At 40.3% G+C, this 22,919-nt stretch overlaps 2 protein-coding genes across 8 annotated transcripts in view; both read left to right on the top strand.

Moving 5' to 3' along the window:
* hipk3b (homeodomain interacting protein kinase 3b) overlaps positions 1-18,055 on the top strand; it is a 52,185-nt gene extending 34,130 nt beyond the window's left edge. For 6 of the 7 annotated variants that reach the window (XM_030719824.1, XM_030719851.1, XM_030719869.1 and 3 more), the window contains 14 exons: positions 834-957; positions 5,348-5,467; positions 5,935-6,021; positions 6,514-6,698; positions 6,791-6,950; positions 8,195-8,318; positions 8,409-8,533; positions 8,773-8,897; positions 9,537-9,704; positions 9,806-10,129; positions 10,221-10,367; positions 10,648-10,904; positions 12,138-12,268; positions 13,077-18,055. In XM_030719824.1, coding sequence (XP_030575684.1) covers positions 834-957; positions 5,348-5,467; positions 5,935-6,021; positions 6,514-6,698; positions 6,791-6,950; positions 8,195-8,318; positions 8,409-8,533; positions 8,773-8,897; positions 9,537-9,704; positions 9,806-10,129; positions 10,221-10,367; positions 10,648-10,904; positions 12,138-12,268; positions 13,077-13,547 — 2,548 coding nt within the window. In that variant the 3' untranslated portion in view covers positions 13,548-18,055. The remainder of the gene's footprint in view (positions 1-833; positions 958-5,347; positions 5,468-5,934; positions 6,022-6,513; positions 6,699-6,790; positions 6,951-8,194; positions 8,319-8,408; positions 8,534-8,772; positions 8,898-9,536; positions 9,705-9,805; positions 10,130-10,220; positions 10,368-10,647; positions 10,905-12,137; positions 12,269-13,076) is intronic. The other variant, XM_030719834.1, reaches the window with a different exon arrangement.
* Positions 18,056-19,286: 1,231 nt separating this feature from the next.
* kiaa1549lb (KIAA1549-like b) overlaps positions 19,287-22,919 on the top strand; it is a 64,414-nt gene continuing 60,781 nt past the window's right edge. The window contains exon 1 of the mRNA XM_030758118.1: positions 19,287-19,523. Coding sequence (XP_030613978.1) covers positions 19,304-19,523 — 220 coding nt within the window. The 5' untranslated portion in view covers positions 19,287-19,303. The remainder of the gene's footprint in view (positions 19,524-22,919) is intronic.

Below are 22,919 nucleotides of genomic sequence, written 5' to 3'. Positions count from 1 at the left end.
TCTGTCAGACCGAAGCAGTCAAAGAGTGATAGCTCTGATCTCAGCCTGGCTGACCTGCTAACCCACTGGCATGGCCTGCTGACGCACTCCGACTCTAGAACACACACAGCACTGGCTTACAATTAATTTGGCCCTGTTACACACGTAAAGCACAATCCTATTTCACTGCCCATCCTCAGGAATTCAGTGCCACTGTTTGCTCAGGACTTCAGCACCAGTTTACAGAGCTAAAAACAATATTTAACTGCAAGTTTAAAAATGGATGAAGAAAAAGAATTCCATCCATCCATCCTCTTCCGCTTATCCTGATCCGGGGGGGGGTGCTTGATCCTATCCCAGCTGTCAAAGGGCAAGGGGCAGGGTACACCCTGTACAGGTCGCCAGCCTCTTGCAGGGCTTAAACAGAGAGACAACCATTTATGCTCACATTCACACCTATGGGCAATTTGGAATCACCAATTAACCTAACCCCACTAACTGCATGTCTTTTTTAAAGGCATTATTGGTGTATGAATTATATGTACATGTGTTTAATCTGTTAATAACTGTACACAATGCATGATTTTAAACAGCTGTAAACAGTCTAGGCTGTACAAAACAATTTTTTTTCTAAAGGAAAAAAATTGATTATTCATAGTTCACAATATAACTGGTTTGTACTGAAAAAAGTGAATTGATTAGATTTATTTTTGTAAGTCTTGTGTTAACTTTTGTAAAAAAACAAAAGAACATTTGTTTGACAAATTTTTATATCATTTAGTTATATTATAGCTGTGTATGAAGTTTATATGACTTTTACTCATACTATTTTTTGTGTTTTCTCTGCTCCACAGGGCTCCAGAGATTATTTTGGGATTGCCGTTTTGTGAAGCCATAGACATGTGGTCCCTAGGCTGCGTGATAGCAGAGCTTTTTCTGGGCTGGCCTCTTTACCCCGGGGCCCTGGAGTATGACCAGGTAAACAAACACCTTCTCACCATTTGGTCTTACCTCATTTTTCTGGGGATTTTCTTCTTCTCCATCTCTGCTGTGTGCCTCCTGCTATCCTTTTCTTTCAGTTTTTCAAGTAACTTATCAAGCATCTCCTAAAATTTTTACTTTCTATGACTAAGTTGCTCCTCTGCTCCATCTCAACATGGAAGCTTTTGAGAGAAAACTTTTATGAAAAGAAAAATATTTGTGCATGTTTATGCACTGAAAGAAATATTATGATGAATTGTTTGAGCAAAGAAAGAGACCAGGAGCTGAAGCGGCTGGGAATTAAAAATAAAACAAATTGCACTTGATGTTCTGGTTTCTTGGTGATGTACTCACCCTGAAGACTGTATCTGCTGGTATCTGTGGCACTGAGCATTAGAGTATATTTTTGTGATTGATGGTATGTCTATTAAAAGCTGTTGGACTCCTGCCCCTCCCAGTGAAGCCCTGACAGTGTCTTACCAGGACTAGACTGATCTGGGCTTATGCTGAGCGGCTTTCCCCTGCCTCGGAGCCCCATCTACGCAAAGCCTGCCAACACAGCCTCAGTCAGATCCTTCTCTGTCCCATGCAGCACTTTATATTACCCCCCCTCAGCTGCATGCTGCACACTGTAGTCATACCAGGGTATTTTTATGCCCTGGCATCATTTTTCTTTCTCTGCAGGACTGTGACAGGAGAGATAACTTAACACCTCCGAAAGAGATTTGACTTGAACAGGGCAGGACTGGTCTAAATATGATTAATTTGTTTATGTACGAGCCAGGCAGCATGTCACAAAGCTGCTTTAGACCTGGGTGGATGCTCCTTAGTTTAGGATTGGACTGTATGTATTTAAATCCAAACATATGTAGAGTAGTAGAGAAGAGTTTGTTGTTTTATTACTTTTTATCTCTGAAAGTGGTTTAAATACTAATTTTGCAGGATCCTTTGTCACTGAACTGTCTTATGATGCCAAACCCATATGTCTGAAAGCCTGCCCACTGGCATAAAGGATTCCCTGTGTGCTTATTGAATTGCCCCAAGAACAGGAAAACAACCAATACAATTAACGTTCTTTGAATTTAATCATCAGCCAGTCTGGCTATTTTCTATGTATTCTATTTCTATGACAACCGCAGGTCTATCAGTGAAATAAAAAAAAAAAAACAATATAAAACTACTTTTTTGTAGTCATTTAGCAGAATGTAACTACCATCACTTCTATTGAAACAATAGAATTGTGAAATTGTACACATTCAGGCTTTGCATTTATCAAAAGAGATGTGTTTTAATCCAAATTTTTTTTCTACAGTACATCGATGATCATGTATTAGTTCCTTTAAGTGAAAGAAAATGAGTTCGAAAATTTTAAGTCATGAGTAATCATTAACTGGCATTTCCGGGGCATGCCTCAGCTACGTAGTGGACCGTTGGTTTGAGGTATTTTCCAAGGGTCATAAGTTGATTTGCCAGGAAGTGACTGAGTCACTGCCACCCCTTCTTCCCCCTTTTTTTTTTCTTATCGGTCTACATGGGGTCTTGTTCCATCCTACACAGCATATTGTATTTATAACTCTAGCTCCTCCTCATTCCCTGCTTTCCGCTTACTCACCGCCACTCTTTACCTCATCCCCTAGTCACACCATATTTTACATCTACATGAGGCTTCTTTTCCTCTTTTAATGTGTCATACCTCACAATTAGTCAGTGTCTCCTCATTAGTGTCAACGATTAGCCCAGATGCTGTAGTCTCCAGTATACCACCAGTTATCTCAATGGCATTTGTTTATATCCTTTCTACAATTCTTTTTGTCTCTTGCTTGATAAGGCACCATGCAAGTGATGCAACAATGGCAACCAGTGCATGCAGTTGCAGATATCAGAGTGAAGTGTGCTTGCTGTTATTTCTAATTTTTTTCTTCAGTACTCAGTCTAGAATACGAATAAGAGGGAGTAGGCATGGTCAACAAAAGAAGAGTGTTGGATTCTTAGAGATAGAAGTGTGTGTGTGTGTATATATATATATATATATATATATATATATATATATATATATATATATATATATATATATATATATATATATATATATATTAGGGGTGGGACTTTAGCGCGTTAAAAATTTTAACGCATTTTAATCGCACTTTGCACCGTGGAACGTTTCTCAGTGCACGAGTTCCCGGCATACAGATTATATCGACGCACAATGTCCAAATTAGGGGCTGCATCCTGCGAAGGACCCGGCCCACGTCTTTCGCAGCCCACACAGGCTGGAAGTGAGCGGCTAGCCTTCATATCAGCTGCCGTCACCTCTGCGTAGCTCATGTCGCCTAGCAACCGTGAGTGCGAAGCACAGCTGTGTAAAAGCAGCTGTTAAACGGAGAACGAACTTTTTCTCCTTTTTGTGGTTTAATTTTAAGTCTTTAATTCAAAATAAGTGTTAAAACAAGCATAACACATTTCAACATCAAGGAATACAGCTGAGCTAATGATTAATTTCCAACTATAACAAGTGAGACATTAATGTTGAATAAAACTATCCAGTTATGATGCTTAACTTTAATTTCAGGAGTTTGCTTATCACAGGAGCACTTCCACCCTTCGTTGGTCTGTGTAGTAGACTGGTGGGAAAATAAACAAAATTTTGAAGTTTAAGCTTATGTATATTGATTCATTCATCAACCAAACTTAAATTAATATTTCTCATGTCAAATATTGAAATGCGATTAAAATGCGATTAATTTCGATTAATTAATTACAAAGCTTGTAATTAATTCGATTAATTTTTTTAATCGAGTCCCACCCCTAATATATATATATATATATATATATATATATATATATATATATATATATATATATATATATATATATATATATATATGTTGTCTGAGCTGTCATAAAATAAAAGCTGCTTGTGCTTCCTGTATGCCCTGCAGCAGGCCCAGACTCGCTAGATAGTTGTTTTGTGAAGCTGTAGCTTTGTGCCAGTGATCTCACTGGTTTAAGCTCTCAGCAGAGGCATGCCTTCGAGGAAAAATAAGGGTTTTCCCGTCACAAGAATTTTCCCACCCACATTCATTGATGTTGTTTTTTTTGTCTGTTGCTGTTTACATGACTAAAACTTAGCTACAGTGTAACATGGACATGAAAAGAGGGGAATTTGAGATAAGGTTTGTTAGAATTGGCAGTTTCAGTAATCTTTGGTTATTTTGTCAGTCATTCTTGTACAAGACAGAAAACAAGAGAAATTGCGACTGGTAGATTCACTTTAATCAGCCTCTATGGGGATATGGGGTTTGATATGAAGGGAAGAACAGTTCCAAAAGCAAAAGCAAAATGGACTGTTGTGCAGCATGTTGTATAATAGCTGAGTGTAAGGGGATCTCCACCATCCTGTCAAAGTCACTTAACAAATGAGATTGCACTCATCATGTAGCCCATCAGAGTGCAAGCGAATGCAGTGCTTTGTAACCTCACATATGGCCAACTAATGTGAACGAACTGTCCCACCCACACACAGACACATTGCAGTATTTGCACCTCAGCAACACTCTGATGTAAGTTTGCTAATGCTCAAGCATCGCGGTGGCCAAAGAGGCCAAGAAGAGCATTAACAGAATAAATGGTTCCAACAAAAACATTTAACTTAAAAAAAAAAAAAAATTACATATGTTGAAAGATGATACACCATTGGCATCCCAATAAATAATTAGGGACATACATGTTTGTATTACTTACAGTTATCTAGATTTCACATAGTGTTATAGGATTATGTTCATGTTAGTGCTACATATGAATACTTGTATAGTTCCCTTTATAATCTTTGTCATTCCTCCAGTGTGGCTCTTTGCTCTCTCAGCGTCTTAGCCGCACTGAATCTCTAATGATTTTTGTTCTTTACACTTGGGTGTGATTGACGTCAGCCAGGCTTCTCACTGCTATCCTCTCATAAACCTGTGTATGACATTCTTGTCTCACAGCGTGTGTGAGTGACAGCCGTCGTTGTCCAAGAATGCATTTGGCATTGAGACCATAGGAACCTTGTTATTGGAGTTTTCATGAAGACCCTGACATCTTTCAGAGATCACAACTTACACTCTGTACAAGGGTTTTATTTGGCTCTAGACTTTTCAAGAACATGCCATATTCAAGATCTTTGCAGCAGTTCTCACTCTGTGCACATCCGCACAGCGTAACTCTGAGGGACCTGTTAGTGTGATGTCATGTGACCTTGTAAATTTCCATTAGTACACAACAGTGCTGCAGTTTTATGAGAGAGTGATAATGATGCTGAAAACAGCCTTCATTGCTGAAGTGACTGTTAAAGGACTTTCTTTTCTTAATGCAATCCTTTCTTCTCCCTATCTCTCCTCATGTCCAACAGATTCGCTACATTTCTCAGACGCAAGGTTTGCCAGGAGAGCATTTATTGAATTCGGGGACAAAGACAGCGCGGTTCTTTTGCAAAGAGTCCGAGTCACCCTATGCAGCATGGAGACTAAAGGTGAGGAGTGTTTAAATGCAAAGTACAGAAATAAATGAAATTTTAATTATTCAAAACACATAGTTTCTATGGTTTTCTGGAAAAGCTTAAAGCTGAAGGTGAATTGGAAATATATTCTTCCTGTGTGTCAACAATGATTGCAGTTCCTAGTAAAGACATGGTGATGACTTTCATGCAGCAAACTGAAACTTGTACACCTTTTAAGATCATTGTCTTATCTTAATATATTATATTTATACTCCGCTATCACATTAGAACTTTGCAGTATTTTTCTGATGAGACAGTTTACTGGCAGAGCAAGGATATATATTGGTATCCTGAGCTGTAAATGGCCCACTCCATGTCTAAAGCTGTGACAACAAATGATTCAGTTTATGGTAACAAACTAACAAAATCCCAAGTGAATGCAGCAAGTGTTCTACTTCATTCCGTTGCTACTTCTCCACTAAATATTTTCCTGTCTACAGGCAACAGATGAGCATGAGGCGGAGATGGGAATGAAATCAAAGGAAGCAAGGAAGTACATCTTCAGCTGTTTGGATGACATAGCGCATGTATGTTCAGCTGCTTGGACTACAATGTACTAATCGGGACTTCAGAGGAAGTTCAACATCAAAGGTTTAGAGGTTGTAGGCTACTAGGACTTTACCAGAGGAAGTACACCTACACATGTATGAGGAGAAGACAGCATACATGTTTTTACTGTGAAAGAAAAAAAGTGCCTCTTGAGTTAACTTCCCCCTCGCTCGAATGGTAAACTTTCAGAAAAAAAGGTTCAAGTTTCATTCACACAAAACAGACCACAGGTGGAAATTCCCACACTGACTGTCAGTGCCTGTTCACGTCTGTACTTTTGATTTACACGTCAGAAGAGATTCTTGTGAATTCATGTTCATTTACTTTTCTGGAAAATAGGTGCTGTAATAAAAAATCCTTTGAGTCATTTTAAACAGACCATATTAAAATTTAATAATTTACTTTTTTGTATTATTTGCTACTTGTCAGGTATTTTGACAGGTCAGCCTAAACTAATGTTTGTATTCCAGGTGAACTTGATGATGAATTTGGAAGGTAGTGACTTGCTAGCAGAGAAGGCAGACCGCCAGGAGTTTGTGGGCCTGCTGAAGAAGATGCTGTTGATTGATGCAGAAGAGAGGATTGCTCCTGCCGAAGCTCTCAGCCACCCTTTCGTGACAATGCAGCACCTGCTTGATTTTCCACATAGCAACCAGTTAGTTCACTTTTCCTCACATTTTTAGAAATAGAGTAATTTTGACCACCCCACGTAATTTGAATCCCTCTTGTCTCTCCTCCTGTCTTCAGTGTGAAGTCATGTTTCCACATCATGGATGTTTGCTGGACTCGTCCCAGTGCGTATGAGGCCGCAAACCGAAATAAAGGGCCATTCATCAGGCCTGTAACTACAACCGCTGCTGCCTCAGCCAATCACCCCTTCAGCAAGATGACTGCTGTCCATGCTCAAGTAAGTTGGTCAGGCTGCATTGGGTTTTGAAGTAATTATTACGTGTAAGAATTAAAATATTCTAAAACAAAGTTTGTTTCCTGAGTGATGGAATAATCCCACGTGATGTTAATTGTTGCTAATATGTGGTTCTGTTTATGTGTTTCTCTGAAAATTAATTGTACAGACCTTGCTTTTATTTCCTTTTTGTGTGCTGACTTGTCTGTCTTATTGCGTCCTTGCACTGCTGTCATGGCAACAAAATCACGTCATGTTTCTGAGGTCATGGAAACAGTGCAAACCAGCGTTGTTGCTGAGGAGAAAAGAGCAGCTGACCCTCTTTTTTTTTGGCTTTGAATCTTTATAATGCAAAACAACTCAGTCTATTTAACATCCATTATTATGACAATAAAACATGAAAATAATGACTAATAGTGACATACATACACTGCCTATCAGTACATGTAAAGAGCATATGTGTCTGTCACGTTCCCAGTCAGAACTGAAAACAGGTACATCGCACAATAAAGCTCATGCACTCTCATTTCAGTTATGTTTATGGACCACTATAAAAGAAGGTAAATGTTTAATGTTCAGTATATGGTGGCTTTCTTAGCATTACCAATTTGAAAGACTGCTTTGTGTTTACAATCATGCGTGTGGGGGCTGGGATCCATGCAGGCGCTGTAGCAGGCAGTATAGCCCTAGTTGTTGCTTTGTCATCCAATAAATGTGATTATAACCAGACACGAGAGCAGCATGAGTAGGGAAGCAAAGGCACATGCTCGACTGTTTACGCCTCAAGCAGTCAATTCTTGAGCACGTTCATATCAAAAGGTCTCTTACAACAGGCAATATCAACAGCTTAAGTGCAGAACAACAAGCCTTTAAGCTTAGTGATTTTCATTTTTCCAGGGATTGGATTAGTAAGAAAGTGGGCCTTGAATATGTTTTGATTCAGCAATTTAGCAGATTCTCTGTGTGTTATGGGTTTAAGGTGGGCCTCCACCGTGTGAACTATCATCTTTAGACTGGTAGACCACTGTTGTGCCAAAAGTTAACTAACGCACTGATTTCTCTGTGCAAGACATGTTTCTGGTCTCTCTCTGCCTGAAAAGAAAAAAAAAAATGCTGTTGACAGGGATGTTGCCATCTACTGGCTCTTCAGTGCTACTGATTTATAAATATAATAAATCTGAAAAATACAGTTATCCCCCCCTTTTAAAAAAAATTCATTAATGATCTTTTTCTTCTTCCCCCGCTAGGGGTTAGCTCCATCAGCGGCCTCAGTGATGCACCCTGGAATACCACTGCAGACAGGAAGTGGTCAGTTTGGATGCAACGAATCATTTCAGCAAGCTCTCATTTTATGTCCCCCGACCATTCAAGGTAGGACATCTGAATCTTTATTTCACTTATTTCTCACTCTTATTCCTTTTTTGTGGTCAAACTTTGTGGTTTTCCTATTAACCCACCCAGCAGGAATCCCCCCCAACACAGCCAAACCAGCAGGCTACTCTGTTCGAATGGAGGCTTCTGTGCCACTGGTCACACAAGCACCCTCAATCCAGCCCATTCAAATCAGACCTGGAGTCATCACACAGGTAATGAGGCAGTTAAAGTTAAAGAATATATACTGATGTAGAACGTCAGCTTGACATCATTAGTACACGTAGATCAAGTAAATAAATCATTTTTTACATTATTTATTTTTGGGCGATATTTAAAAAATGAGAGAAAATCATTGGTGTGCGAATGAAGCTCATTGTTGACCTTTGATGTGCAACCTGATGAAGGCAAAAATTCTGCAGTGATGCAACTTTGCTGCTCTGCACTCCAACAGGCCTGGTCAAGCCGTGCACAGCAGATCTTGGTGCCCACTTGGCAGCAGGTGACATCAGTACCCCCACCACCAACCACTATGGCATCTGACACAGTGGCAGGCTCACAGAGATTGGGTGACTGGGGGTAAGACATGCATCTATTTTAGCATTTTTTTGTGAGTATTAATAGTCCCATTGTAAAAAAAAAAAAAAAAAAAAAAAATTGATACTTAATTATCTTTAGTTTCTGTGTGTTAGGAACGACCGTCCTCTTCTCATGTGTGCGTGCTTGCTCCCCTGAATGTTAACGATCTATGAGTCATAAGCTGCATTTCTGCCACAGGAACTTTCCTCAGGGACCACAAACCTTTATAGGAACTCTGTGTGATTCCACCATAGGAAGCACAGTTTATAATAAGTTCTGTTGAATTGTGTCCCTGCTACAGACTTTGGTGGTGGGGCTTGCAGCATTAAATTTGAGTCAGATTGCCTCAGTCATCTCACATTCAGTCTCCATAATGGCCCATAAAACATGTTTACATGCTTTATGAGGTTTAGCATTTTCTCCTTGGTAAAGGCAAGTGGTAAATCTCATTAGTCTAATCTTTGTGGGCCTTCAAAGTGGTGCAAATGCAGACAACCAACAGTATAAAGGAACCTTTTAGTTCCTTGAAAAAATGTTTCTAACACTGAAACTTCTTGGGTACCTTTGGTAGAAATGTGGCTACACCCACCAATTTTACTGAAAGTTGTGCTCAATTTGAGATCTTTGCTTAACTTGCAGGAAAGTGCGTCCCCATGGTAACCATTACAGCTCCATGATTGCACACCCTCAGCCATTCTTAACCAAGCAAATGACTATGTCCACCCACCAGCCAATCAACATAGGCATTGCACATGTGGTGTGGCCACAGCCAGCTGCCAACAAGAGAATCAAGCCTTCTGTGAACAGGTGTGACATTTTTTTTCCTCCCGCCCCTTATGAAGCCAGGACACAAAAACATGGAGTAAAGGATTCTGAATGTGACAAACACCTCTTCTGTTCTTTTCTAGGTGCAGCAACATCTCCCAAAACACTAACATCCAAAATCTAGCATGTCAGTCCCCAAAGATGGCCGATACAGCAAAGAATGTGGACGAAGCAGAGGAAGCCAGATGTCCAGAGGAAGGCCACACTATTGTAGAGGAGCAAAGAACAGAGCAGGTGGAGGAGGATGATGAGAACTGCTGTAAAGTGGAGCCAGACTGTGAGGAGCTTTCAGTTTCACAGGAGCAGAGACAGGCCATGGTGATCTCTGACCTCGCTAGCCCAACTGTTAGCGTCATCAGTATCAGCAGTGATGAGGAGGAGGGTGCACAAAGACACTCAATGGGAGAGTGAGTATTAACTACGATGCTCCTCCTCATAATATTTCTAAATAGTTTTTAAAAATTGGATGTCTGATTTTATGTATCTCTCTACACACAGATGTAAGGGCAGTGCAGATTGTGAGGCATGTCAGAGCACCGTCAGTATGGAGAGAGTCTGTTCTCTTAGCAGTCCAGACAGTACGCTCAGCACCAGTTCTTCTGCCTCAGCCCAATCCAGCACCTCACCTTGCAAACACCCGAACAGGTAAAGTAGTGATGGTGGATTCAGACTGTGCTTGAACGGACAAGATATTACCTAGTTTTGAAAAGTCTTAATGGAACAGTTTAGTTCAAATGTAAAAAGTACATGCCAACCAAAGGAAGTGTGTGGCTAGCTAATGTTGCAAGTCAACCTAAGGGGGCAGCTTTAATAAATTTTTCAGATGGACTTTTTAAAAGGTCTTAGAAAGTCTTACTTGGCAAGCCCTGCAGAAACCCTGAGAGATGTTCTGTTTAGCTGCTTTCATCGGTTTCTCTTATTGCAGCATGTCTGACGACGAACAGGAGAGTGGTTGTGACACCGTGGACAGCTCACCTGCGTCACATACCTCTGGCCATAGCAACAGTCCCTTCACACAGGGGCGGTACATCGCTGACAGCAACCAGAACTGCGAGCCTCGCGTTGCATGTGTTGCCCCAGAGACCGAGCCCAGCAAGCCAACAGTTCGTACTGTTGTGGTCCCGCCAATGCGGGTGCAGAACAACAACAACTCTGCCGTCAGTGAAATGCCTAGCAACACAGGTAAAACTGAACACTTGCTCCTCAGTTCGGTCTGAGTTTGAGTTGAGGTAATAATTTTTATTTGTACATATGTGCTTATGCTACTGGAAGGGACGTTGTTCATTCTAAACTTAAATGATAGCTATTAATATTGTTGATAACAGTACTATTTTCCTTCGTGAGGCTCAGTTGCTAGGTATCTGAAGTACACTCTGACGTTATTGTTGAGTCAGACAGTTAGCAAATCCATGACTGTGTCGAGCTAGCTTAGAGGTCTAGTCATCACTGCTACTGTCTGCTCCACAGGTCACATGGCCTTGGATTATGTCGTTTTAGTAGGCCACAGAGGTTCTCACAGGTGATTATGGGTTACGTGCCCTGACATATCTGCTCTGATCTTTGGAGTGGATATTTGTTTGCCGTTTGCTGCTTTTCACTCTGACTTCAGACTCTGAAAGATCTTCTGTATCTGTGTGGAGCTGGATTTCTTGAAGCTACATGAGGCATGCGCAATTGCCCCAAAATGCATGTATAATATCCTGAATAAAATACTCAAAAAAAAAAAAAAAAAAGATACCAACCAGAAAACTTTAACATTTCTGGCAATGTTAAATAAATGAATGTTGAGTGATTGAATGATTATTTTATATTTGGTGTTAAAATGGAGTTATGCATGCTGTATGTAGATTTTGTAACAGCTGTGGTCAGTGGGACCTTGTTTATTTAAGAGCTGCCTTTTTGTAAATAAGACCTTAAAAGTCGACGGTTCAACTGTGATTCCTCAGAGAATATCATACAGACTCATATTACCTTTCATGTCTCCAACCTTCAGAGTATTGCAACTAAAGCCACACATAAAAGGGCACAGCTTCCTATTCTAGTGCTGCCATATGTATTTATAGCTGTTGCTCTGACCCCGCTATAAGCTCTATGAACAAGCTTAGTTACAAACCCCTCCCTGACCCCCAAAAACATATCTATTTATATCCATCTAAATCAGAGGACAGACACAACTGTGTTTAAAGGTTTGGAACTGATCAAACACAGCTGAAATCACTGATAAGCCTTCAGAGCCTCCTGCTACAAATGTTGCCATTTCTGTGGATGTAGTTGGATCTCTGGCTCAGTCTTGTTAGCCTGTTATTTACAATCTGATATTGTTAGTGGGACACTGCGTTTTTTCCATGTTTAAAAGTGTAATCTCAATCTTTGATCTCTTCTCTATGCCCCTTTTCGCATGACCTGCTTCTTCAGGCTTAGAGTCTTTATGCCAGTCCAAAGGGCGCGGCTTTCCTGGGCGACAGCATCACCACTCCACTTCCCACCTCAACAGGCATCAGAAAGTTGCCCCTGCATTCCAGCAGCAGCCTGTCAGCTTTGGGCAGGTGAGCACATGCAGTCACATACTGTAAATATGTATGCTAGCGCAAGTAAACACTTTTTTTTGATGTGGGTTAAGGGTCATTGGCTGCCTCAACAAATAAATTTGACTACAAAATTATTTGCACAAGTTTGAGGTTTTATTGAGACAGCAATCTAATGATGTTGACACAACAAACTTACCTTGGCAAAATAAATTTCTTCTTCAAAAGTAGACTGAACATAAATATAGAAAGTGTAGTTTCAGCTGAACACAGTTGTTTGTATTTGCTGGTGGAATGTCTCATTTTATAATTCTTGTCAATGTTAAGTCTTTGTATCGTGATTCTGGACCTTTTCTGGAATGTGAAACAGCAGTGGCAACTTGTAAAGTAACATCAGAGGTGCTTGTGACTACAATCAGTGCTTTTATGTGATAAAGAGCACAACATTTGAATTTCAGATATTTCCTTTTTTGTGGTAGAGCACCAGTCAAGAATGCTCCTCAAACTGTAAATGGCACTTCATCTCTGGGAGGAGTTATGTCATAGCAGAGCTCCAAATAGTGTCAGATGATTGAAGTTTCCAAATGTGTTTAAGGATGAAGGTATTTTACTATGATGCTGTTCACTTACTCTTGTTCCAGCAAGGCATTTGTAGACAAGTGCAGTGATGCACAAGCAGATGATGACACTGTCAGTGACTGATGAGATAGAAGACATTTACATGCAAAAGCACGGAAACAGCAGCATCTAGTTCCTCATAAAGACTCACACAGTATTGATGACAATGTTGAATCTGAGATGCCCACATGTATTTCTTCTTCTCCTTCAGGTGCAACATTTCAGTTCCTGCCATCAGGAATGGAACGGCAATTTCTCCCACCGAAGACCACAGGCTTACATCCCTCCCACCATGCATGGGCACACGTTCACTCTCTCCCACAGCAGCCCAAACCACACTACGGGCCCCCATCCCCACCTCGGAGGGCACCCGCACTCCCAGCCCACCTTACTTTCTTACCCGCCGTCTGGTCCTCTGGTCACAGCTGCACCTGTGGCCCACCTCCTGGCCTCTCCTGGGGCCTCCCGCCCCGTCCTCCAGCCCACCTACAGCATCTCCCACCCGGCAGGCATTGTGCATCAAGTCGCAGTGGGCATCAACCCCCGGCTGCTGCCCTCCCCCACCTTGCACCCCCAGGGCCAGTTCAAGCCCCTCTTTCCCCCACACTCCTACATTGCCTCTCCCGCCTACGGCAGTTTCCCTCTCAGCCCTACCAAAATAAACCAGTACCCATACATCTGAGTGTGGCTGCTCAGGTACCCTTCATACCACCTGAGGGCTAAGTGAGCAGGGCGAAATATATCTTTAACCACAAACAACATGGTTTTTATTTCTGAAAAACCATGGCACAACCACAGAGAAAGCAAACTATTTTTGAATCATGTAGACTTGAGTGTAATTGAACTTCAAGCTTTAAAAAAAAAAAAGTTCCAATGGTGGAGATGATTTGGCAAAAATTAAGAAGGAAATAATGTATGAATGATTGAATGAAAGAATGAATGAGTAGTTAAACTCACACTTAATGTGTTTTGCACATTTGATATATCTTTGCATTGGATCTTCTACGAATACTCCTCAAGACAGGTGAATAATTGGGGTGTTGTTGAATAGTTAGACTTTGCACCCCTGATCCCAGCTATTTTTCTATATTGCCTTCTTACGTGTGCAAGACACATCCATCTTTGTAAAGCCATCCCAGTCTCTAGCTCTAGATTGACAGATGCACATGTCGTCCACAGTGTATGTCGTACTGCGTTTGAAGTATTTGTACCTTTTCTGTGTCTTTTGGTGTTAGCAATGTCAAGTCAATTAACCGATTTAAATAGGGTTGTTCCTCACGCTGCATGTGGTCTTGCATGAGCAAAAAAATGTAAACGGAAAGATGCATAGACGTTGCTCTTATTGTTTGTGTCACAAGACTCGCTGCATTGTATAACTGTCCCCAGCCATAGTGCCTTACATATTTGAAGTTGTTAATGTTAATACTTATATATGACTATATACATGAATATTAATGTACTGGACTGCAGCACTTGAAATTCCAATCAGTCGATGCATCCTATGTGTGAGTATATATATGCACATGTGTATATGTCCATGCATAGCCTGCATGGATGTGATGTATCGCGAATAGCGGTGCTTATTTTTGGGAGCCGGTGTATATTTCAGTGTGTAGTGAGTTACTTTTTCTGTTCTTTAAAGAAGAACAGCATGCTTTGCTGTTGCAAATGCCTGCTGTTTCATTTGATTTTTTTTTTTTTTTTTTAATTATACATTTCCCGAATGAACTAGTGTATAAAGTGCAAGTACTGAGTATTGCTTAATATTTGATAATCACTTTCTATTCAGTGAAACTCTTACTACTAACAGTATTTGTACTGTTTGAAACTGCAATACAATCTAAATAGTCGTCTATTTTTTTTTTTTCTTTTTCTTTTACTTTTTTGTCTTCGTATTTACATTTTGAGTGTTATCACTTTTGGGTTTTTTTGGGTTTTTTTTTTTTTTTAGATGTTTAGAAGTGTGTTGGGCATGGCTTTGATTAGGTAAAGAAAAAATGCAAATTAATTCACGGTATGGAATCTTCTAAGCCTGAGCAAACCATGCAGTATTTGATATACACACATATATGGACATATATTATAGAGCTAGACTATTTAGTACAGATGCTTGATAAGGTGTGAGTTAATTGTGTGCAATTCTCTCATTTATGCATGTGTGACAAAGTTAACTTTTTCACTTTACATTATACCATTTGTTAAAGGCTTATGGCGTATCGGTGTCAACTGCTTATTTTATACATTCCGTCAGGGAGGATATATACATATATGTGACGGTAGCACCGGTCTATATATATGTAGATATGCTGTGTGTGCGCGTTTTTTTTTTTTTTTTTCTGTTCATTTTACTAGTTACGTGTGTAATTTTTATTTTTTTTTGTCTTTATTTTCAAATGAAGTTGCTTGTGCAGCACCAAAGACTGTAATTCATTTCTTGAGCAAGGTAGCTATTCTGTTTGCATAGACCTCAGTTATACTGTAGTTGTAGAATGGGGTTAAATTAAAACAAAAAAAGTTGTATTTAAAAAAAAAATGGAAAAAAAAACAGCTGAGGTTTTGTCTAGCTTATTGGGCAATTAATAAGTCGTATCATTTCTTTCTTGAATGTATCATAGATAAGCTGCTATATGATGATTGCCACTTCAATAGCTGTGAAATTAGGTGATTTCTCTCTGAGTTTAAACCTAGCGTTGCTATTTTTGTATAGGTCCCTAATTATCTGAAATAGAAGTGGTTTTGATTTTTTGTGTTTTGCGTTCATATTTGGAGTGTCATTGTAACTACTGTATTGCTGATGATGAACATTAGTTGCATTTGTCGTTTCTCGGGGTGCGCGTTTTTTGCATCAGTATTTTATCCTTATTAACCTTTTGGGCTCGTCACTGCATATAAATGATGTATCGATGTAACTTAATTTTTTGTATGTTTTCATATTGACGTTTTGTACACATCTGAAGCTGTAGCTTGCAGGATTGAGTTAACTTTTTTATTGTGCGTAAACGGTGTGCTGCCAGTACTCTCGTGGTTTACAGGAGCACTGTGAAGATGCCAGGAAAAAAAAAAAACAAACAAAACACAAAAAATCCATTGTGTCCATTGGAAAGCTTCTGTATTGTTTCCACCAGTCACACACAAACGCACTTGCCACTAAGCACTTATAGAGGTAGTGAGGCTTGTAAGGGTTTGGGTGATTAGACTCTAAAACAGAAGTTTAGCCCAATTTTTCAGTTCTAAAATGATGTTTTACAGCTTGTTTTACTGTTAAAATTGGTTTGAACAAGGTATTTATTGCAGCCCTTTTATCTGTTCAATGTTATATCTGGCTAGAATATCAGTTTCACAGTTTGATATTCTAAGCTGCCTTGAGTTCAGATCGCTCTCCCCTTTATGAGTGTCTAATATCCGAACAATGTTTTGTCGGTGCAAAAAGGTTACCGTTGTTATATGTCCTATCTTGAAATTGAGACAGTGTGAGCAGCACTGTGTATGTGCCTTGAGATTCAGAAAGTGAGAATTCATGCTGGCGATTCTTCCCCATTTATTTGAGGAAGGCGTAGAATTCAGTAACAGTTCCCTACAGTGTAGAATGGACAGTCTTTAATGGACATTCGACCAAGAGTTTTTTTTTTCTCCTTTTTTTGTTTTAACAAGCAAATAAAAACAACTCAAAGTAGGACTCCATCACAGTGACTCTTCTGATCAACTTATACACATGAACAACATAGTGGTGGTTCTCCTGTTGTTTCAGACAGTCGCCACGAAAAGCCTCTCTGTGGTAACAAAAACACACACGGCGTACGCGTTGAATGATATGACACTCACTCAGTGATGTTTGGATAGTCACTCTGGCTGAACAGCAGATGCAATACTTTACATTGTGCGGTCATTGCACCACCAAGTGTTCTTAGATAATCTCCATGCTTTACATTACCTTGCATGTACACCTTAGATGCTTCACTTCGTCTAGCTAGAAGCTGACTGCCCAGAGCAGCGCTCCTATCGTACAAGTTGAAGCTGAGTGGGAGTAACCAGAGCACAGCTGACAACACAGGCCTTTTTAAAATCAGAGAAGCTATGCTTTATATCTAGGAAGAGTATATCTGGGTATTTTATTCTGCATTGTGGATGGAAAAGAGCTCTGTCAAGGAGGTTGTCATTTTCTCTGTCAGTCATGAGTGCAATACTCCACATTTCAACACTGACACTGATATGGTTGTATGTTTTTAATAGCTTTTGTCTAACGTGTATGCTTTACTGATCATACTCAAATATCCCTTTGGGAAAGAAAGCTTATGATGACAAGGCATGGACTTGGCAGATTAGTGCTTGAAATAGTTCCCCCAATAATAAGCATGTGAAATGTAATCTGTGTTTTGATTCCTTCAAAGGTATTCACCAGCAATGCGCCTGCATAAACTCTCCCGTACTTGTTTAGGAATAGAATGGATGCAAGAGGAGAGAAATCTTAAACTGTTTTTCATTTTCCACATGATTGACACCTTGATTTCTGGATAACTCTTTTTTTTTTTTTTTTTTGAGGATTCATGTAACATTTAACAGATAAAACAGTCATTTGTAAAATTACTATTGTTAATGTTATGACTTTGATATAAAAAAAATCCTCTTCTGCGGTATTATCCTTTAGAGATCTTAATTCAGGGTCTGTCTAATTGTGCTACTGTGTAACTGTTTGAGTTAATATGAGATTTGTTTTACTCAAGCTCTTATTTTTCAGTTTTCTGGTCATCTGTATCAATTTCAGAGTTAATTCACACTGCAAGTTATGGAATCATCTGTTTAGATTGCTCATCAATTAGACTTGGTAATGAAATCTGAACTGTTACTGTTTTAATACCTGTAGATTTTTTTGTGGCTTTTTTTTTTTCTCCCCGTTTTTGTTTTGTTTGCTTTTTTTATTTTGTGCTACACTAGTTTGCCATGTAGCAATTGCACTGTGCAATATTTACAGTATGAGGACTGGGAAAACTAACTCTATGGATGTGATGTCTTTACAGTTTGCGATAGTGTTTCCTCTCTAGTTCTCAGTGATTTAGGTGTGACCAAGCCTTCTCTACTTTGTCACATTAAGCGGGTTTTCCAGGTGACTCTTTTGGTGAGTGTCAAAATAAGACTTTATGGTGTATTATTGTTAAGATTCACTTTGAATTAAAAAAAAAATCTATTGATGCAGTTCTTTCTGACTTGGCCTGTTCATTCACATTCATGCTTTTAGTTTTTTTTTCCTTTCTGTAAATAATATAAGCAAAGACGGGACACATGGGATTAATTTATATTTGTTTTGGTGTGTAAGTGGTAGGGAAATTGAAAAGTTTGCAAGATAATTTTTACATTTCTTGTCAACATCCAAAAAGTGTATCATTTAAAATATATTTAAAATAAAAGAGAAAACTGGCAACTTATCAGACGAGAAGTTGAAATCAGATGAAAAATATTTTTTTCTTCTGTTAGTTAATCAGCAGCATTTAATCTCTAAACATGAATACTGTCTGGTGAAACTGAAATTTGAACATGAAAATAATAAACATTAAGCATATTCTCTCAAATCAGTAACACGACTGAGCACCATTCTGATTTCATGAGAAATCAAAAATGATTCTGATTGCTAAATAATTACTTCATTCCCAAAGGCGTATTTATTTTCAAATGAGGTTCGTTTGGCAAAATCTATCCTTTGGCGTTGAAGACCTGCTGTCTTTTGCGGGTCCGGGCTGCCATCCTGTGGAAGTAAGGAGGTACAACAGCCACTATCCGTACAAATGGATATTCATGCAATGATTACTGTAGCCATTGGGAAAGACAGTGTACCTGTTAATAGGCTACTGCCACGTGATGAGTATTATTTTTAATATTAATCCCCTATGTGAGTGCGCAAAGAAGGCCTCCATCATTTTTATCTGCTCCATACGGACCTTCATCTGATTCTAAAGGAGCTACAGCCAGCAGGGGTCGCCCTGCACTCTGCTTCGCTCATACTTTTTCTCGACAATTAACAGAGAGGTTAATTTGCCCAGTTTGACCAAGAAGGTGGCACACTTCAAATCATCCAGCTACAAGCAGCAGCGGGAGGCTGGCCTTTCTTTCGTGACTCAGTGTTGCCTGTGCGCAACTAAATGTCTGCCATCCACCTGCAGCAGGTCTGGATGTGGCACTTCACCGCCAACAGCTAAATGTCAAACCCTTGGTAAAGTGCGTGCGCCGCCCTGCGCCACACGGAGATGATGGGTGGACCGAGCGGAGAGGGGCGATAGGGCACATTTCTTAATTTCCCTTCAGCGCCGCTCCCCCCCCCCCACCCTCACCACCACAACCATCCAGACCTGGACACACGACGAGACCGCGGGACGGCCCTGTTTCCCGTTCACACAACGATCCAATGTATTATTCACGAGCGAAACTTCAACAACTTATCCACTGGATATGGCTCCCGGTTTGAGGAGTGGGCGGACAGGTCACCCCAGAGTGGCGGGAGCCGGCGGGGCAGACCCCGGTGGGTGCTCGCCGCAGCGGACGGATGCCGGAGGAGAGGGGAGGTGTTTGAGGACCAGGTTGCGAGTCGGAGCAGCGGGAATGCTTGCAAACTGTCTGCTGTCTGTGGCAGTGCTTTTACTTCTTGTCCGGTGCGCTTTGGCCGCAGAGGGTAAGCACACTCCGCCGCGCTATTTGCTCCAACATGCTGACACGGAGTCGGATTTTATGCATTAACATTTTTTTTCACATCTAGGCTGTGACATCTGCTGTGGAAGAATAAGAACATGCTGGGTGGAAAATGGATCTTTTGTTTAACACGGGCAGCGTTTTGTAATCCGCTGCTGGGTGCATGATTCACAGGCTGTGTGGATGCAGCTGTGGTCTGCTGAACAGCTTCTAAATCATTTTTAGGAAGGCAAAAAAAAAAAACAACTTATATCAGCTATGAATCCAAATCTATTCAATGTGACACGCTGTTAGGCTTTTAAATGAGATTATGGAATATTTCCAAAAGATTCTCTTATTAAGGCACTGACATGAGATGATATTTTAGAGATGCTGTTGATTCTGGTCTACTCAGGGTTTGCTCATATGTGATGTAACACTCTCACCTGAGCCTGAAGCCTTTGTCTCACTGATCAGATTGCACTGCACAGAGCTATGTTTCTACTCAGCATGAGCCATCTCATCCTCAACACTGTCTCCCAGTTCAACTTCAGTTCCCCATTGTTCTTTTGATGGCATTTTATTTGTGTTGCATTTCAGTGACAGAGGCTATTAAACCCTATTATTATAGTCAGTAATGAGCTGTAGGGAGTTATTCTGGGAATGCAGTGCAGTGCGGTCACAGGACAGTGTTTCAGAGCATCTGGGTCAGCACTAATGACACACATACTGCTGCCCACTGTAGGTCTGTTTGTCTCCCCTGGCATGTGAGGCAGCTGGGGTAAGGTTGGCCGACTTAGCTGCCCTTCAACCGTCACCATTTGGCGTAAAGTGCTTGAAACAAACAAACCAAAAAAGACAGTCTCTTCATGTCCTCTGCCTTGACTGAATTATTTACGCACACTTCAGCACAGATGTCTGTGAAATTGTGTATAGCCACAAGTGGAAACAACAGAAACAAAGTGTTCTTTGCGGGAGCTAAACTGAGAGTGGCTCCATCAGCCCTTTCCAGGCTGCATACTGTGATGTAGTGGTGGCTGTAGTCTCACCTCTGCCGATGCACTGCTACAGTAGCAGAGTCTCCACCTCCTCCCTCCCACCATCTCCTCCTCCTTTTCACAGTCAGCACATCCATTCTTAAACATATGAACGCAGAAGCAGTAGCTGAGTTGTACAGACACCCTGTGCGTGCATTTTTTTTTTTTTTTTTTTACAGTATATGAGTGACAGAAGTGTGAGAGTACTGTGTACTTAGATTGTAGTCTTTTATGTAGATGTAAGAATTGTACACTCAGAATGACTGTGGGACTTTGTAACCTTTTATACTGGCTGATTGTTTACATTCGTCTGTATGCTACAGAGATTTAAAGTCATCTATGAAAGTTATTAATTAGAAACTTGAAAAGGGCACTCTTCTGTAATTCTATTTATGCAATATTGACTGGGTCCGTTATGCTTTTTTCTAATTATCCTTGAGCTGTAAGAGGAAATAACAACGGATGCCAGTTTGGAACCTTCACAACTACTCCTGGAATTGGACATCCAGCCAAGTTAAGGAACCAGGCAAGAAAGTCCTTGTGTAGTGGTTAGCTCTGTTGCTTCACAGCAAGGTACACAAGGGTGTACCTTGTGTACCGGTTCGGTTTCTGTGAGTTATTTCCATGAGCTCAAGAGTTAAACTTACTGGTTAAACAAAGGGATTAAAAAAAGGCTTCAGAAATCTTATGCAGAGACTCAGCAGCACTGCAAAAATCAGGCTTTTACGGTAGAGTGTTTAAACTGAAGCCGCTCTTGAGTAAACATCATCGATGTCCTGCCTGGAGTTTTGAAAGAAGAAAAAGATTCTCTGGTCTGATCAGCCAAAAAAAAAAAAAAAAAACCTTAAACTTTGAAGACTTAGAGGTGGCAGTTCACAGATGCTTTTCATCCTATGTGACAGACCTTGAGAGGAGTAGGATATGCCAGGAAGATTTGGATAAACTGGTGAAATCCAGGTTTGCAAAGTCTGTACAGACTTACCATTGAAGCCCTGCAAAAGTGACTTTACAAAGTCCAGAATTAAGGACCTGAGTTTGTTTGTTAATGACACGTGTCAGTTTTCTGTCGGCACATTTTCACGTCATTATGGGTAAATACCTGACCTCAGGTGTGGAAACACTGTCCTCATTAGTTTGTGCTCCAAACAGCACTGAACAGCTTATTTTGTTTTTCAGTTGTAAAAGGTTCTGCAAAATTAAACAGATAAGATATTTTTGGGGGGTTTTTTTGGCATTGCATTTCCCTAAACTAATATCCAGTGTCTCTCCTGCTTTAATGCTGTATTTGTGCAGGCCTTTCTAAGGACTACTGAATGAAAAACACGCTTTGTTTTCTGGACTCACTGCTGAACCAGTGCAACATGTGGTTTCTATGGTAACACCAATTTTTGACCAGCAATGACATTTCCCCTTCAGACCCCTCACCCCTCAGAGTTGAGGATACTGTAGGATGCTTCGTCAGCGTGTCCTGAGTATCTTGAGTAATGTTCAGAGCAAAGACGGCGCTTTTTCGTTGCGTTAGATTGATGTTTAATTAACTTGGAGAATCTCGCGTCTGCTTTATTGCATTCTTATTAACAGCTACTGAAATTATGCTCGAGGACATGCAGAAGAGCAAGCTAAGCAAAGGCTTCTGTATTCTTTCCACGATCGACTGACTTCTTCTGACGTCAGCTCTGTTTACTCCTGCAACCACAGCTCGCCCGTTTGCTTATGAGTGCTGACAGCTTGGTTTTGACAGGGGGTTAACCTCATAGACCTCTGCATATAAGAAGCCATCCCTGAGCTCTTGCCAGTCATCACTTTCTGCTTAGGAATTCATTGAAAGAAGACATGGAAGTAAGATTGAAAGCCATTTCCTATTTGCAAAGCAGTCTGTGGGGTTTTTACCCATAAAATGAATGTTAATGTGAACCGAGTGGCTCGTGACACTATCTGTGTGCCTGCCCTGTATTTTTTACGCTTCTAGCTGTGCACTGTTTTTGTGTGTATTTTTTTTTGTTTCCCTGCATCTAGATTAGTCTTTTCAGAGCTGTCAAAATGGTTAGTATGAAATGATTATACAGTGTACATCTATAATGATTTAAAAAAAAAAAAACAAGAATTGGGTGCACAAGTTTGAATTTATTTTGGATTTTCTCTAATTTAATAATTGTTGCTGACGGTTCTACAGTGTCTTTTTACTTGATAGGGAAAGGCCTATTAACTTCTCGTGAAGTTTCTCTTTGCCAGCATAAAAAAAGATTTGTTTGACAGCACTCATTGAATTGATCAATACTCAGAAGAATGGGAAAATCCAAGCAACTCAGTGAAGATCTGAGAAGGTGAAATTAAGAAATTGAGAAGGTCTCTTGGAGCCATTT

The sequence above is a fragment of the Archocentrus centrarchus genome, chromosome 3 (assembly GCF_007364275.1).
Source record: "Archocentrus centrarchus isolate MPI-CPG fArcCen1 chromosome 3, fArcCen1, whole genome shotgun sequence".
Lineage (NCBI taxonomy): Eukaryota > Metazoa > Chordata > Actinopteri > Cichliformes > Cichlidae > Archocentrus > Archocentrus centrarchus.
The sequence above is the reverse complement of the archived record's forward strand: the minus strand, read 5'-3'. Positions and strand labels throughout refer to the sequence as shown.